The sequence below is a fragment of the Suricata suricatta genome, chromosome 4 (assembly GCF_006229205.1).
Source record: "Suricata suricatta isolate VVHF042 chromosome 4, meerkat_22Aug2017_6uvM2_HiC, whole genome shotgun sequence".
Classification (NCBI taxonomy): Eukaryota; Metazoa; Chordata; class Mammalia; order Carnivora; family Herpestidae; genus Suricata; species Suricata suricatta.
Genome location: NC_043703.1, coordinates 32,285,981 through 32,304,010, shown reverse-complemented (window position 1 = coordinate 32,304,010; position 18,030 = coordinate 32,285,981). Strand labels below are relative to the sequence as shown.

Below are 18,030 nucleotides of genomic sequence, written 5' to 3'. Positions count from 1 at the left end.
ACAATGGAGTACTACATGACAATGAGAAAGAATGAAATCTGGCCATTTGTAGGAAAGTGGATGGACCTCAAGGGTGTCATGCTAAGCGAAATAAGTCAGGCAGAAAAGGACAGATACCATATGTTTGCATTCATAGGTCTAACAGGAAACTTTCTAAAAAGCAAGCAGTTAGTAGTGCTTAAGAAAAATTGATTCAGTATCTAATGGATAGTTGATACCTGTCACAACACAGCATTTTATATACTGTTAAGTGAAACTGCAATACAATCTAAGTTTATTTTGGGAATGTTTGCTGTATAATTGGATTTAATGAAATGTTTAGAGGTGCAGTAGGCATGACTTCTGTAGGTTTTTTAATTGTCAAAAACCAACTGAATAAGAATGTCAACTGAACCCATTTTATCGCCTTATGAAGTTCATAATTCTCAGTAGAAGTAGACTGCAACCTACAGCACAAGGAAACTGGCCTTGTCTAAGGGTTTTCTTGCCAATGATTGGCTCAGGAATGTGCTTATTTCTTTATTTGGACCAATGGAACCAAGAATAGAGGTTTGCTATAGGTTTCCTTCCTGTCTCTGCATCTGGGAGGAAGTCTCTCTCTCTCCTATTACACCTGTCACATGTGTTTGAGGCCTGGGGCTTTTGCAACCATCTCACTGCCAGCCTGAGATAGAAGCTACCAAAAGGAACAGGGATGACAAAAGTCTCAGGGATAAATCAATGTTGAAAAGATTATGGTACCTTTGGTCTTCCAGTTTTGGGAATCCATTGATTTAAGCCAGTTGAAATACTGCAGCGAAACATATAGTCTGATACCAGCCACATGGCTCATGGCGTGACTGTACCATCTCCATTCCAAACTGTAACTCACAGCAGAGTGTTCATGAGGACAGAACTACCTTTATTTTACAAAATATTTTTGATTGGTCCTGTAGGAAGAAAGGTAAGACTCTGAGGTCAGGGAGATGAAATTTAGACTGAGCAGTCAAAAAGAAGGAAGCATTAGTCAGGGTTCTCCTGAGAAACAAAACCAACAGAGGGTGTGTGTGTGTGTGTGTGTGTGTGTGTGTGTGTGTGTGTGTGTGTGTATCTCTATCTCTATCTCTATTTCTATCTCTGTCTCTATCCTGTGTCTCTACCTGTAGACAGATTTATTTTAAGGTACTGGCTCACACAACTGTACAGGTGTGGTAAGTCCAACATAGGGTGGCCTGGCAGGCTATTGACTTAGTGACTCAGGGAAAGGTTGCAGTTCAAATCCAAAGGTATCTACTGGCAGGATTCCTTCTTTCTTAGGGGTAGTCGGTCTTTGTTTTCTTAAGGCCTTCAATTGATTGAAAGAAGACCATCTACATTATGGAGGGTAATTTACTTTACTCAACATCCACTATTTCAATGTTACCTTTATCCAAAAACTACCTTCACAGAAACATCCTGAATAATATTTGACTACATATCTGAGCACCATGGCCCAGCCAATTTGACATATAAAATTAATAATTTCAAATGATAAACTGCTCAGCGTGAGAAATGAACATACTAGGATTTGCCCTGGGAGAGAAATTGGGCAGGAGAAAAGGAGAAGGAGAGACACTAGTCAACCAGAGACTTTTCCAACTTTAACTTTTTACTTTGTGCTTCCTCACACACATGCCCATGTGTACATAACTGAAACAAAAGCTACTCTTCATCTTCTCTGCTTTCTTCCATTCCATTCCATCCTATCCTATACCATTCCATTCCATACCCCACTTTTGAAAATGTTCATCTTGACCCACTAAATGAATTTAATTGGCACAAAGCTTCAGTTTGCAAATAAAACATACCATATACATACTTTGTGTGTGTGTGTGTGTGCGTGTGTGTGTGTGTGTGTGTGTGTGTGTGTGCATTTGTGTAGTAAATCAAGGAAGAGGCTGACAGGACAGAAAATACATCAGACCTAAAATGATCCCTAAACTAAGAGAGAGACTTGATTGTGATTATGTAAGGAGCTCTGCCTCCTTTCCCCCAGTGCTGCATACATTCTCAAGTTCACAGAAACCTTGGGGAGGGCTTTGGTATGGAATTAGGGATCTGAGCATCTATCTGTATACAATATGGGTCTCAGGGGACATGGAGGCCCACGTGCTTACCTGTGTCACAGAGGCTATTCTCTCTACCTTTAGGCCTCCATGACACCTTAGCCAGTTCCAGTGGTGCTAATCCATTTATGTTTTCTACTATACAAATTGTATTTACCTACCCTAGTAAGATGTAACCTACTTTTGGTTAGAGATTATGTCTTACCTACACTTTTTGTGTCTTATATGTCTTATATCAATTAGTAATACCTGCACAGCCTAGTAGTCAAATATGTGTCTTTCCTTATTTTATGCATATAAAAATTGTTGCTAGTAAACATATATAACATTGACTTGTCATGCATGAGTGGCTGAACAAATAACGTGATAAAATTTCCTAAACATTCCCCCTATAACTTACAGGTTAACTTAAGATACATAGTAACGTTAGGTGGATTACAAAAGAATCAACATCAAGGCCTAAGTGACTGTGCATCCCTTCTAAACATATTACAAATCAATGGCTCCAAATCAGCAATGAAAGGTGAAGTAGGTCCATAGACCCTAGTTCTGTAACAGAATGTACTGGCCATGCCAATGTCAGCCTAAAGGGCCCTGAGGATGATCCATAATGTTAACCCTCATGACTGCTTCTACCTCACAACTGGTCTACAATAAAGCTTTAAGAGTTCAGAGTTGTCTGGAGCCACGGCAAGGCAACTCTTGAGATGCTGGAACTGACCTGAATCTTTGGTACAGCCTGAAAGCTCTTATGGACTGGAAATTATAGTAGCTCATGACCCAAACTTTCAGTGCCTTGCTAACCTTTCCAGGCTAACGGATTACAAGTATTCACATAAACTGTAGCTAAGTCTAATGTTGCTGATGTCATCATGGCCTCATGCAGCTGAGTTTCTCTCTCTCCGACACACACACACACACATACATACACGCACGTGCGTGAATTTAGGTTGTGTAAAAGTTGTTCCTATACAAGGAAAATGTAATTTATTTCAGAGATAGATAATCACTCAAATGTATGAGCTGTGTAGGCGTTCATTGGTGAATTTAGACTAAACAGGAAGTGATGTAAATTATACTTATTACACTGCTGGGAGAGAAATATATTAAATCCAGACAGCACTCAGACAAAGTACAAGGAACTCATTGTGTTGAAGGAAACCGTGCAACTTTGGTGGGAAGACAATGCACTACATGGTATGAAAACCATCAATGGCCATCTGGGACTAAAATAATTTTGTAGGGAGCATGATTTTGTTCTAGTGCTAAAATATGTTTTCTTCTTTGATAAAGCCCCAGGGTATTCTAAGCCTAAGCACATTGCCATTTTTGTACTTTTAACCATTTCATGCTGTTGTTTCCTAGTCATTATATTGGACAGAGTAAGAAACAGTTACACCAACAGTATTTAGATTAGAAATCTTAGCCGTGATGAAACACCCACAGGAAAGGAGAAGATTGAGAAGGTTACAGAATTCTCTAGCCCGCATAGAATTCCACCTATTGCTGTAGTGTCCAGGATTCGCTCAGCAGAGGAAATATTAACAAATAAGTTACCTTGAGAGTAAAACAATGGCATGGGATTTATTCCTTGAGATGTGTCCCATTGGTCTATCTTTATGATAAAGCCTCCTGAGATGAACTGAAAAACAAACAAAAAACATCGCTGAAAACAGATGAGTTGGCTGTTTTCGTAGTGTAATGAGGACTCTCAGAAAATCAGGCCAGAGACCTATAAAATTAATTTCCAACTAACCATTTTGTTACAAAGTCATATCCAAAATGAAGTAAGTAATTGAATAAATTAGGTTCAGCTTTACATTTGCTACCACGCTTCACCACAGTGTGGAACAAGATAGACTTCTCTAATTTACTGGCCCCTGCCCTAATGGACTATTTCTAACATCGCATGGCTAAAATCTTCACAAATAATTTAGTTAAAATGGACTTATGGTTTATTGCCTCAGTCTTCAAAAAAATAATACTTCACTATCTTTTAGTGACTGATTTCCTTTGTAAATTGGGGGTTGTGATCACGAGACAAATACCAAGAAAGCTCTGACTGGGAGAGAACATTACTCCCTCCTTCCCACCCCTGCCCCGGGAGGGACCCCCTCATAGTGCTGGAAACAGCCAGGTTTGGGGAGCAGCCGTGCGCTGAGCCTGCTGGCCAGCGAGGAAGAAGCCTGTCTGGATGAGGACGCGCTGGAATGCGCACCCCCGTGGCTCTCCCCACAGTGTCTTTGAGTGGAACAGAGCGATTTTGCAGAACTCCACATTCATTTGGAAATGGATTTCTGTCCATTGTAAAGCAAGCCCCAAATGATTTCAGTCTCTGATTTTTACGAGTGACTCAACTACACAATGGTTTGCTGAGCATGAGACGAAGGGCAGTATTCTGTTGGGTTTCTATCTGTGTGACCGTACGTAATCAAAGGTATTTGTTGAATGTTTTCATGATATCCACTGCTCTCCACTGTCTCTCCAGCTCGACCCATGCTCTCCACCTTCCATTCTTTCTCCAGCCCCTTAACCCATAACCATCTAGTGGCTATGGACACCAGTTCTGGACCAGACTGGGAAAATTGCCTAAACTCAGCGACTCTTTTTTTTTTTTATCTGTAAAAATTAGGATAATAACAGACCCTAACTCAGAATTTTTGTAATGAATTAAAAGTAAGAGATATAATGCCCAGAATACTGCCAGGCATCTACAAACTACTCAATTATTATTTGGATTATCACGTGTTGTCTATCATCATTCTATATAATCGTCAGTAGTTTTCACTACTATTCTCATCCAAGAATGGATTTACCTAGTAGATCTTCAGTTGAAGGACACTGTGCAGGAGGGTATTTAAACAGATTTTTCAAGTGCTTATTTTAGCAATTATTCAAAAGACATTCGCCTCATTAATGGTCTTATTTTCAAAAGCCTCATAGTGCAGTTTTCTTAAAAATGTATAGAAATAAATTTGCTTTAGCATGTGCTAGATGAATCATTCTATACTTAAATGATACACAAACCCTGAAAAAAATAATTCATTCAATTATAGATTCCATTTTAGGCTCCGAAAGATGCATCTTTTTTCATATCGCTTCATATCCCTGGACCACTTTTTACTTTTATATTCAGTAAAATATTGCTAGGAATACTTCTCTGGGTGCTGGTTGTTATGAAATAAAAACCCGGTTCATTTTTCAGTATCAAGTATATCTTGTTCTGTGTTTCAAATCACTATACACAAGTGGTAAAACTTTTCATAACAAAGGTTTAATTAGAATGGTTAATAACTGTGATTTCCAAAGTGTCTGAGTCAGCCTTAGTAATAATTAGGGAGTTTTGTTCCATACAAAATGCTTTATTTAACCTTCATGCCTTCATTCAGATAATTATACAAATGCATACAGTTAAAGGTTTAAACTCTATTTCGGTTCACAGCTCAATTCATAGGAAAGTTGAATACAGAAAAGCAATGCACCAACAGAATATGTCTGAGACACCATTAAAAACGATAACACTTGTTCATTTAAATCTCTGAGAATAGACTGGAATAATCATCCTCTGAGAGAAGCTCATTAGGAGGGTCTCCCTTTACATTATCATAGGGCAAAAAAAAATCACCATTTTACAGTAAAAGGAAAAAAGCTCTGAGTATATTTACAATACATACACTATACATAAATACAAGAACAACACTTACATAATATTAATAAACTTATAACAGGGGTTGCCTAAACACTACAGAGTATATAAATGCAGAGGAAACTATTGGGAAATTAGATCTTTAGATAAGCTGGAGAAATAAATTCATTTGCAATTAAAACTCTGAACAGAAAACCAAATGAAGATTTAAGAAATTAACACATTTGCTTGCCAGCATCACTGCGGGGGAGGGGGGTCTATCCTTTGATGCATAGGACCTCCTCTGGGCATTGTAACTCTCTGGGGTCAGAGACCCGAGAGTCTTTTGTAAAATTACATCTGTAAAGTGAATCAGACGCAGCACATCTATTCAATTTGCTGTTCCGAGGCTTCAAGCCTAGAAAAACTGTTTTGTAAACCAAAGGATGTTTTTGTATTTTTACACAGATGGATCTTGTGATCCAGTCATCATGTATAATGAGCTAAGTGTCAAGGAAAAGGAAAAAGATGCCTGCTTGATTTGGCCAAAGATGATATTTTTCTTTATTCCCATATATTTTTCAAATACGAGTGAGAGGTTTATTTAAAAGAATATGACGTTTGAACTGACCCCCACACACCAAGAGGAACGTCTAGACTACTACTAATTATAACTAAGTCATTTTAAGTGGCAGGTGGGTATCTTAAAGGTGGTCTGTTCTCATCGTTTCACAACACAGAAAGTTCTGAGTACATTCTTCAATGGACAAACATGAATTTGCTGGTTTCTCTTTTTTAAAATGAGCATGTTATGATACACATAATTGCATTATGATGCAGGATGACATAATACGTAAGACGATGTTTTCAAGCTGGTTTTGTAAGTAGTCATCTCACGTCCAGAGTTGGTTTGCCACGGGATGCAATGTGTCTCACATCGACATGGACAAAACAGAACAACCACCGTTCTGTGGGGGGTAGGAGGGATGGTGAGGTTTTTAAAATGAATTTTTAAACACAACAAATTGTGGACAGACAAGTTGATAGGAAAGAGCCTTGAATATAGGCACCAGTGCCCCAGTTCAATGATACCCATCCAACGTGATGAAGCCTGAGGAACAAAATATATATTGCAGTCTGGGTGTAATTAAAAAAACTCTGCCATGGGAAAACTAGAAACACAAGTAGGGCGAAAGCATTTTCTATAATGTTTTATGCTGTATCTTTGGAGCACAAAATTAGCAAAGGGAAGGTGTCGGTGTGTCCCTAAAATGTCTTACTTTTTGATTACCTGAGCACTTTTACTAGAATGTGACCCAAATTCTACCCTCCTATGCACCCTCGTTTTCACCAAAAATGAATCTCTGTGAAAGTCTTGGCAGGCCTGCTTTGGTAAAAGCAAGATATAATTCACAGTCACTGGTTTCTTGCACAAAGGGCCAACTCTGTTGTCTGAAACACTTAAAATTTCTAGAGACGAAACACAGAAAGGGGGAAAAAAAGTACTGATGTGACTATTTCCACTATTCATCTCTTTTCAACTCACTTACAGTTGTGGTTTTGTTGCTGAGAAATTGTTGCCTATGAAACCCAATTAACGGAGAAGAGAACCCCTTCCAGTGTGGCTTGTGCACACGGAACCACGTGCTTTCAGCACGGAAGGGAATTTGTTTATATGGGTTTTATCTCTTCCCTCAGCCAAGTAACAGGGAGAAAGATCCTAATTCAGGAGATTCATTTTCAGAAAAAAGAAACACCATGAGAAATGACAGTCTCTTAATGTTTTCTAAGCCCATAAGTACTTCCCTGGATCAATAGTGTCAGAGACCTTGTTCTACCCAGAAGGGGGGTGGGGGATGATTTCTCTGATGTTGGACAGCTTCTTACATAAAATTCAATTAAACTAACAATACTATAAACAAATCGCTCATAAGACTAAAACATTCCAAGGTGGTACTGTCAGGTGAGAAGTCTGGAAAGGAACTGTGCCTTCTCTCTCCTCGCTCATCATCAGAATGTTTGTGATGGCTGCCCCGTTAACTGCCAAGAGTGAGCTGATATTCTCTAGTTCTATGGGGGTGAGCATTTCAAATGCAGTTTAAGCAGATTCTAGAAGGTCTACAGGAGGAAAGTCTTTTACTAAACCTACGGAGAAATACACAGAATTGAGAAAACCCACTCTGGCTAAAATGCTACCAAGTAGGGGAGAGTTTTAATGATATGGGATCTCCAGGCCAAACACTCAGGAGGTAAGTGACAAATTCTGGGAGACATCTGATCGCTGCTGGTTGTTTATAATGACCCTTCACGCAGGACTTCCCAGGAGAAGACTGATTTCAGGTATTAGGTACCACTGTCATATCATGTGCTATATCTTACTTGGAAAAATAGGACTACTCAGCCACAAAACGACTTCAGAGTTATAAATATGAAAACTTGGCTGCAGAAAAGCCACGTGCAGTGTGGTGCAGTGGGAAGAATACGGGCTTCAGACTAGAGAGAGGTAGCTTCACATTCCCACGCTGCTGTTCACTATTTCTGTGTTTGCAGACGACTCAACCACCCTCTGTGCCTCAGTATCCCAACTATGAAATGTAGACCTGTTTACGGAATAGAGGCAACATGTCCAAAGATTCCCTAGTAGAACTCTTGGTGGATAGTAAGGGTTTAGTCAAGGACAGCTAATGTATCCATGGTTTGCTGAAGTTTTGACTTTTCAACTTCATTCAGTACTTTGAGACAACTTGCGGGAAACAGCCCAGTCAAAAGACTTGACTTTAGTGAGATTTAAGAACCCAGCAGCTTTCCTCGGACTCTTAATTTTGTTCTTTTAAACCCTATCCTGGCACATTTCCTTCTCCTTTTTGTTCTTTCTGTAACTTAGAGAAGGAAATAGTGAATTGTTTTCGAGGCCTGTGGTCTGGTTCTGGAGAAATACACAGACCACTATCCATCATGGTAGCCTTCACTGTCTAAAGCCTAAGTGTTTAATCACAGTTATATTTTTTTAAATTGCTCTGACCAAATGTTTGGCTCTGATAGAGTGTAATTTTACTGATAGCCCTCAATAGCTTGTTTGGGTGGATTTGTGCTCTGAGATTGTAAGGCTGGAGAATTTCCAGGGCTCTTGTCTATTCGTATAATCACATTGTATATTTCTATTCATGACTCCACTTTTTGCAGTAAAATAATGACAGGAAAAAGTAGGCAAGTTGGTAATATCTGGGACTAACTGCAAACCTTGGTTAAGGTAGACTTACTAACTGTCGGCAGTCTTCAGCAGACTTTTTAGAGAGAAATGATTGGGTGGATATTCATTCCAAAATGGTTCTTCTAGGATAAACAGAAAATACTAGGGAAAAAGCAAATGAAGAAATATAAAGATGAATTTGTGCATTTGATATTGGTTGACAAAATAAAGTAAAACAAACAAGTATCTCTAGTGTTTTGCTCTAAATAATTTGACTTTTGTTAACTGAGCAAAACCTTTTGAGCCACACACGGTGCTTTGCAAGTTTGGGGCAAATCAGTGAAGATTTTACCTTAAAATTATAATTCCCATATGCCAGAGTGTACGTTGAAGAGAACCTTAATGTTCAGATTTGCATTCTCACATTTCCTAAGATTAAATTAAGAAATACTAACACAAACAAGATTAGGTATATTTAAAAAATCGCAAAAGAATTTTTGTGGGCGTTTGAACTTTCTCAATTTATGATGTGCATATATTTATTCTGTGTGTGTGTGTGTGTGTCCCAAATGTGGAGGAAACACCCGGTCTAATGAAGAATTATTGCCGTGTAAAAGCATAGGAATATCTCATTGGTCATAATGTCTATTGACAGGCACTTTCAGCTTTTAATTCATTTCTGAAAATGGGCATTCGCTTATTCCAGTTGCCTGTACAGGTTCGTTGGGCATGTGGCCATATCCATAGCACTTCATCTTGTTAACATGTAGCTACTCTCAAAAGTAGTCATCCCTTCTGGAATTAAACCAGAATCAACACCTTACAGTTGTTTTGCTTTTTGTTTTTTGTTTGTTACCAAGAACCAGTTCACTGGGGAGGAAGGTAATTGAGAAAAGAGAACAATTACTCTTTAGCGCAAGTAAAATCCTGTGTGGCTGTTTCCTCCTTTTCAGGCAAAAAGACATTTTGAGTTTGGAAGCGGTTGTTTGTAACCTAAAATGACTTCATTGTATTTTAAGCCATCCTGGCTAAACGGAGACAAGTGACCACTCCATTTGGTCAGGGCACAAAGGACGCACTCTGACAAAGTGGAACACAGTTCCCATGGCGATATTGCTAATTGTAAGATATAAAAGGCATATCTGAACAAGTTTCTTTTTTTTTATTGTGATGAAAACTAGAAGCTCTTTTTTCCCAACACACTTCATCAAACTATTTACAACCTCTGTAAAATTTGTGAGTTTGAAAATACTTTTCCACTATCACATGTTTACGAATACAGCAAAATATTTCCACTCTATTTTTTTTAAGATGCAGTATCCTCCTATTTCATTTTCTTACGAAAATCTGAATTTCTATTGCAACTGCACAGTATTCAGCGTATTTAAAGTACCAATGGATATGGCTCGCTAAACAGACATTACTCTATAATGAAACTGTGAAAATATAGCATTTTTAATTTTTATGTACACTTCTTAACTATAAAATGCAGGCAAAGTCATACATAGCATTATAAGCTGATTCCCTAATAAGGTAAATAACTTACATTTCTAGACAGCATGGATTATTACAAATTCATTCTTTTAAAAAAGTTCTTTGTTGATATTCCCGAGCCCACTGGCTGCTGCATATACAGGTGTGTATGTGGTGGGGCTGCCCGTACAGGGTTAAGTGGAAGGCAGTGTGGGGGCAAGTAGAAATGTAACATGGAAGACGTGACTTACCAAACCCCTTTTCCGAACAAAAGCATATTGGATGACAAGATCTGTTTAATGAGATGCTCTACCTCAGACAAACTGAAGGAAGGGATTTGGTCAATGAAGTCACAAAATACATTGAATCTCCTCGATTTACAGGCGTGAGTACAGAGCAACATCTGAGACTATGCACTATGAGTATTAAGGCTTCCTGGGCCCAGGGGACTCATGGGAGTTCCCTCTCACTCAGTCCCTTACATGAAGACTAGAGCTCAGTGTGTGATGGATGCTGGTGTTCTTAACACTGCTTAAATGCTGTCAATCCTCGCTGTAAATGTTAAGACACCTTTCTCACCACATCATGGCTACATTTCTTAGTAGTCATAACAACATAACAAAGGCGTAGGAATACATTTGAAGGCCTCACCTCACCAGATTTATTTATTTGCAGCTTTGGTAAGTATAAATAAATCAAGTACAGAATAAGGAATACTGCATCTTTATCCATATACATGTTATCTTTCTAAGGAACTGATTTCAAAGTGCAGAATTAGATTTAGGTTTAAAACAGAAATGGCGAAGTCTGAAGTTTAAAACAAGCTGTATAAAAATGAACCCCATCTTTGTATAAGCTGTTCAAATTTCAACCAGAGTGAGAATGGCCTTTCTAATCACCTAGAACTGGCATCTGTAAACACTGTAGCATTTTGTAAGGTTCCCCCCTCACTATTTCCCCTCCTATTTTCCACTTAAAGTGAATAAAAAGTGCTCTTTTAAAAAAAAATGCAGTTTGTGTTATTGGTAACTGCTTTTGCAAATCAACGTCCCCTAGTGTTTTGTCGAAGTGATGCCAGGCAGTAGTACATTCTTTACGGGAAAGCCATTAGGAATTTTCATCTAAATGTCTTAATACAACTTAAGACAAGGTATCAAGCAGGCTTCTCAGAGTCCACACATAATTACAGGACGGGGCTGGAGCTGGATAGGGAAGCGTGACTCTTTTTCCTAACAACTCAAGATCAGAATACGGGGAGGGCATCTATTAAAACCTCAGAGTAACTTGTGACTTTTCCAAATCATGTTAACTCCCTTGAACTCTGTCTCTACAACGCAGAGATAGTCAGGTCTACTATAGCTTCTCAAGCCGTTCCGGAAGTCTGTGTACCAGTTCTCAAAACACGCACATGTGTCCAACTGCACACTGAACAGCTCCAAATTGAAAAGCACAGAAAGTTTCTAGTTAGGGAACTGACAAGTCCTACGGATTCTGCCCCTTTTCCGTTGTTCATCATCTGCTACTGTGCTTTTTACAAGAGGCTAGAATGGATATAGATGAAATGGAGGAGGCTTTTCCATGCCTGAAGACATTCCTACTTAAAAATCCAAATCCTTCTCTCCTAAATCACTTTCCTTTCCACGGGGAAACACAAGTAGAAAACTCACCAGGGAGAATTTGCTGCCCGAGTAAGTTTCCGATGGCGGGGGGGGGGGGGGGGGGGGGGGGGGGGGGAGTGGGGATTAGCAACTCACTCACTGCTTGTGCTTGGATCCCCCTTTAGAAGTATCGATCCTGTCAAAAGGGGGCAATGGCATAATGCTGACAGGTTTGACCAGTTCACTTACCATCTCCATCTCAGTCTGGTTTCTACTTTCAGAGGGTGGAGAAAAAGCTCGCTTCCCTGAACCTTTCCGATGTGATCAGAGAGGAGCAGCTCATTTAGTTCTGTGCTAAATTTAAGTGAAGCTGTCACTTGACTTCACTTGACAGGAAGCTCCCACTGCCTGTCAGTTCTATGAATTCTAAAAACCGTTTCTACCTGTAACACTCTCAAGATATCTCTCCACAGAGAAAAGATTGGCCCCCCCTTTTGAGAGCAGGCAGAGTGAAATCTAGTCTACCCTGTGCCCGGGCGATTCACCTACTCACCGCTAACCAGGTTCTAGGACCAGCAATGAGCACGGCGCGGCCATGTTGGCCACTCTCTGTGTTCTCTGCCACTGACCTGTAACCAACACTGGCGGTTAGCAAGAAACCTTTTTCTATCCAAAATGGTCACAAGCAATGAGAAGCAGGAATTGTATACAGTACAGATAAAAAACGTTCCAGTTGGCAAAAAAAAAAAAAAGAAAGAAAGAAAGAAAGAAAGAAAGAAAGAAAGAAAGAAAGAAAAAGAAAAAAGAAAAAAAAAAAAACAATAACCCAAAAAACCCAGTGCTTGGTGGGTAGTTAAAATTGTGAAGCAAAAGAAGCTGTTTATCAATAGAATCGCAGCCCTTGTTCGAAGGAAAGTGCCTGATGAATTTCTCAGACCTGGCAGAAAATGCAGAGCACGCATTTTTGAAGACGTGATTTGACCTGAAAATCATGGTGTTGTTGCTTGAACATTTAAAACAATTCCTTTTAATACCGTCCGACATGAATTGTCCTTGCTTCCATGTTTATAGTTCTTGCTTCATCATTAACGTGTCTCTGAACAAGAAGATGATCCTGAAAAGGATAGTTCTACAACCGGAAATTATTTCAGAATGTTCAAACGTTGAAAACTGAGCTAGGAATATTGTGAGGTTAATTTGTGCAATTCCCCAAATCAAGTGTCGGTGATTAAAATAGATTGCAAAAGGCCTATGCTGGCAACCTTTCTTTTATCTAAGCTATAAAAAAATCTTAACAATGACAATAACAATAACAAAAAAACTTCACCACGCCCCTTAGCCATATAAAGCTGAAGGCAAAAAAACGAACAAACCAGCTTTTAGTGGGGAAACACATATGATAGTTTTTCTGAAAGAATGCTTGTTGGTGATGTATTGCTTTGTTTCCTGTATGCTTCGCTAGTTGCAAGAAACGCTCATGATTTTGGGGGGCGGACGGGATGATCATCTCCTTCCTCTCACCCTCAGTAGGATGAGTGGGTTCAACATCCCTGTAGATGCCAGTGTAGAACCCAGGGGTTCGGATACGGTTTAGAAAATGAAGTCTATACAGAAGAACCAATTGGAGAGTCACTTAGCGTCGGCTCTCCAAGTGAGGAAACTAGCACCACGTCAGGCTTTCCTCGGGGGGCGCTCCCTTTCCGCTGACTCGGCTCCAAGGAGAACTGACCCATTAACCCACGGGTTAGCTCCCTGCTACGCCTCCTTGGCCTTTCTAGTCATCAAATAACTGTTTTCAAACAAGAAAAGGGGCGCGTACTCTTTAATTGTGGTACTCAACCACAGGACAACAAACAGCAGAAAGATTACCTCAGGACTGTAAATGTAACCAAGACATCTAAAATGCTAGGGTGTTTTTTACAATCCCTTTAGTAAGTATGAAAATTGGTAACGTGAGTCCTCAGTGAAGTTATTGTAGGAAAGTCCTTTTATTCATTATTGCTTTTCTCCTCAAGAGGCGCATTATTCCATCTCTGCTTTGTCTGATTTTTCATGTTCACTGACTTTGCCCGCACAGCCCCACCTCTTACCTTGGTGCCAGTGTGTCTAAGAAAGGTTTTTTTTTCCCCCCAGATTCCTTGTAATCAAATACTAGGGGCAGGAAGAGATGATGCCTAGGTGACAGAACACTGCAATTTGAAGTGGGGCAGTAGTTTTTTAGACAGGCTCTTCCTATTCAACTACAGAACACCTCTGGGCCAGTCCATGCCAGGGCAGACACCGAGACTAGGCTCCAACCGAAATGTCGCTGCCCCTCTGCTCCAACAGATGAACAGAACAGAATCAAAACAAAACAAAAACAATCAACGACAAACAAATGAAAGGTTCAATGTTGGTTTTCTTCGGGGCATGGCAGAATGACAAGTTGCACGTGATACCTAGTTGCCGTCATCCCTATTGCAAAGGGCTGCCTGAGTGCCCCTTTATTTTCAGGTAATGGAACCTCTCCAACAGGCTCTTCTTCTCTACTTTCATGCTGCTGCTGGTAACAGATTGGATGTGTGTTCTATCTCACTGACACAGTAACTAAAATTTCAGTAAAAAGAGGGTAAGGGGTGGGATGATGGGAGGGGAATCCAAATGTAAAAGGTCTTGCTCTAGCCAGCAACTGGTGGTAGACGACCTTTACGGTATCGATAACAAAATGTCTGACAGCTCAGAAAACGTACAAGCTACAAACATCTTGAAATGGCAGAGCACACAGCACGGGGAACAATGCCTGTCTCTTCAGCATTTGTGTCACGGATCTCCCAGGCCAGCGTGAAGACGTTTCTCGTGTAGTCGCGATGGGGGGTTACCTTCAGGCGGGAAAGGAGAAGAGTCCCTTTTTTTTCCTGCTCTGGTTTCAGACATCGTGGGATGGCGGTGCCCTTTTGTGTTAACACTGTGACGGGGATTCAGCCCTGCTGAATTGGGTGCCGCTAAGAGATCCAGCTCTTCCGCCCAGCTGGACAGGTGGCATTCCTCACACCAGCATGTGCCTCCGGCGGTGCAGTGCCAAGTGATCTGACCGGGAAAAGCTGCGATCACAGTCCGCGCACTTGAATGGCTTCACTCCCGTGTGTTTGCGGTAATGCCTTGTCAGTTCGTCCGAACGCGCAAACTTCCAGGTGCAGCCTTCCCAGGTACACTTGTAGGGTTTCTCTCCTGGAAGAAAAAGGGACACACGCTTTGGTGCTCCATCACTTTTCCAAAAGAACCAAGCCAGCGCTACGCGTGGGGGAAGCGTGGCTTTGGGGGGGGAGGGTTCCATCTGGTAACCTTTCTGTCCGACACCTTACCATCCTGCCAGCGGGGCTGGGGGTTTCCATCTCGTCTCTCCTGTTGGGACACCTGGCAGAGTTAGTGAACGCTTGCACCCTCAATTACGGGGGAGTTACTTGCTGGTCAAAATATCAAAAGGCATAAACCAATCGCTGCTGGACAGAATCACAACTGGGTGATTAAAAAGGCATTTTAGGTCTCTGCCTAGGGTTGGTTGGGCTCCAACGCTGGACCTCGCAAGAATCATAAGGGGAATTAGTCTTCCCCAGATGGACATCACTTAGATGGCTTAAAGCTGTTTCGGGGCACAACGTCCATTTATCCGTCACTGAGAATGTGCACAGAATTTCATTAAAAGGTAAAGCATTCTGCCACTCCCCAGAAATGAGGTATGAAGTCATGTCATTCATAAACCATCTATTTTTTGCTTGTCTCCTGGAAAGGAATCCTAGATAGCTTAAGAGTGTAAAGTTTAAATACCCTTTTCAGTGATTTAATTACGGTGAGCCCTGAGGAATCATCAAGTTGGTTTTAGTGTTGAAACTCATGGTGAAAAGCACTCTGAAGAACTATGTAATTTGACCAGGTCCTTCAGTCAACTTGTAAGGACAGTGAAATATGCAAAGGCTTTGCTGGGAAAAGATACACTGTCCATTGTCCAAGTGAACTCCCAGGGGGAGAGAGACAATGGTTGACCCAGGTGTGTTTTTTTCCTGGCTCTCACTCAGAATGCAAGCCCTGTCCCCACACAACCCCACAAAAAGTGATCTCTCATTCTATTTCTTCCATCCAAGAGTCAACAGTAGGATTCCTGGCCACACACAGTCTTTGGTGAAAAAGACCTACGACAGGGAAGGAAGACTTTGGCCAATTCCCATGCAAAGTGAGTACTGTTAACCCTACCCTACAGATGAGAAAACTGAGGCTCAATGTAGTAAAGTAAATTGCCCAATGTAAGGAAAAAAAAAAAAGTGTTTGGCTCCAAATCCAGCACTTTGCACCATGTGACAGTGGAATGCTGAATTCTCTTCCCGTGTAAACTGTCACATCCTCAAAGTTGGTTCTACTTTCTCAGACTCCCTAATTATTCATTTCTTACTTCTATTATACCATCTATCACAATAGATCATAAAGATTTTATTTAGGTGACTTTCTCCTCGACCAGTTTCTGAATACGTGAAGGTCAAGGACCAGGTGTCTACCATTTCAGTATCCTGGGAGCCTAGAATAAATATCAAACAAGTGCTTGAATGAATCAACAAAACTACCACACACACACACACACACACACACACACACGCACACACACAAACACACATACACACACAGAGCTAATGGGCCCTGTAAACTTGACTACCAGGGATGCCTATGTGGCAGAACTAGCCTGAACTGGGACCCAACATTTCCCACTCAACCCTGAAATAAATGCTATCCAAATCAGTCCTTTCAGGATCAGGAGATCCTTTCAGAAGTGAGTGCACAGCACAGACCCATTACATCTAGAAATACTGATGCTCTAATTGTGGGCCACAGAAAGCTCCAGGTTATTCTCAAAGCACTCCTTTCAAGGAGAAGCCTATTGAGTGGATTAATCCAAAACCACCCTCTGACGCATTCTGGCTGTCCTACAGAGACAAAAATCTTCATTTTCAGGTATCTACTGACCAAAATTGAGCAGAAATTTAAAAAAGAATAATAAAAATCAGCAAAACCCTTAACTGAAAAAGATTGTGTCTCCTCCATAGTGTATCAATGACAACTGTTCCCGTCCTTTTATTTACATGCCATCCCTAGACGTTTGGGACGCTTATATCATGAGCATGGGTGATAAGAAGCTGAGCTTGATATACATCATATCTTCAAGGACACACCCATCGTTGGGGCACTGAGCTCAGCTAGCGGACTCTGTCGCCAACGGGCATCTCTTAGCTCTCTCCTGTGTCACTAGGAACCAGCCACCGAGAGTGTAAACCCTAGGACGAATACAGGGTTTTTGTAATGGAAGGACGATGGAGAGGGGTCACCTGTATCTGACTCCCCGTGTCGTTCCAGATAAAGTGAGGGGAAGGGGACCCAGAGCTGGGATGAGCCCAGGAAGGAAGTAGAGGCAAGGAGGACACAAGAACTTCCAGTCTCACCTCAGGAGGGACGTTACAGGTTCTGGCGGCCCACCTCGGGGACAGTTCCTTGTCTCAGGCACTCTCCGGACTTGCTTGGCCATCCAAAGCAGGCACTTCGGATTCTCTAGTTTCTTCCTCACCCTTCGAATAGTCTTACTTTCATTTTGGCTGTTTAATTAATAATGGCATTTGTGTCCTTTACACTTGCAAATCTATAGCAGAGGGTGGTGAACTGTGACTCCCAGGCTAAATCCAGCCTTTGACCTGTTTCTGGTGCAACTGCTGAGCTTACAGTGGTTTTTACACTTGTACGTGGTTGAAAAAAAATCAAGTGGACTATTTCATGGCATGTGAAAATTACATGAAATTCAAATTTTAGTGTCCATAAATAAGTTTTTATTGGAATACAAATCATGTTCATTTGTCTACATATTGGTTATGGCTGTCTTCTAGTGATGGCAGAATTGAGCGCTGCAACAGAAAATAATGTAATAAAGTATCTAGACGCGCAACGCTTAGGATATTTACTATCTGGCCCTTTATTCAAAGTTTACTGACCCTTGATGTAAGGGAGGCATCCGGGCTTTTTGTAGGCTTCCTGATTATATTAACATAT

The 18,030-nt window shown here is 40.8% G+C and overlaps 1 protein-coding gene across 5 annotated transcripts in view; it reads right to left on the bottom strand.

The window, feature by feature from the left end:
• Positions 1 to 3,606: 3,606 nt before the first annotated feature.
• Positions 3,607 to 18,030, bottom strand: part of KLF12 (Kruppel like factor 12) — a 432,829-nt gene continuing 418,405 nt past the window's right edge. For 4 of the 5 annotated variants that reach the window (XM_029936610.1, XM_029936609.1, XM_029936611.1 and 1 more), the window contains one exon: positions 14,349 to 15,177. In XM_029936610.1, the coding sequence (XP_029792470.1) occupies positions 14,996 to 15,177 (182 nt within the window). In that variant the 3' untranslated portion in view covers positions 14,349 to 14,995. Of the gene's footprint in view, positions 3,727 to 14,348; positions 15,178 to 18,030 lie in introns of those variants that run through there. The other variant, XM_029936613.1, reaches the window with a different exon arrangement.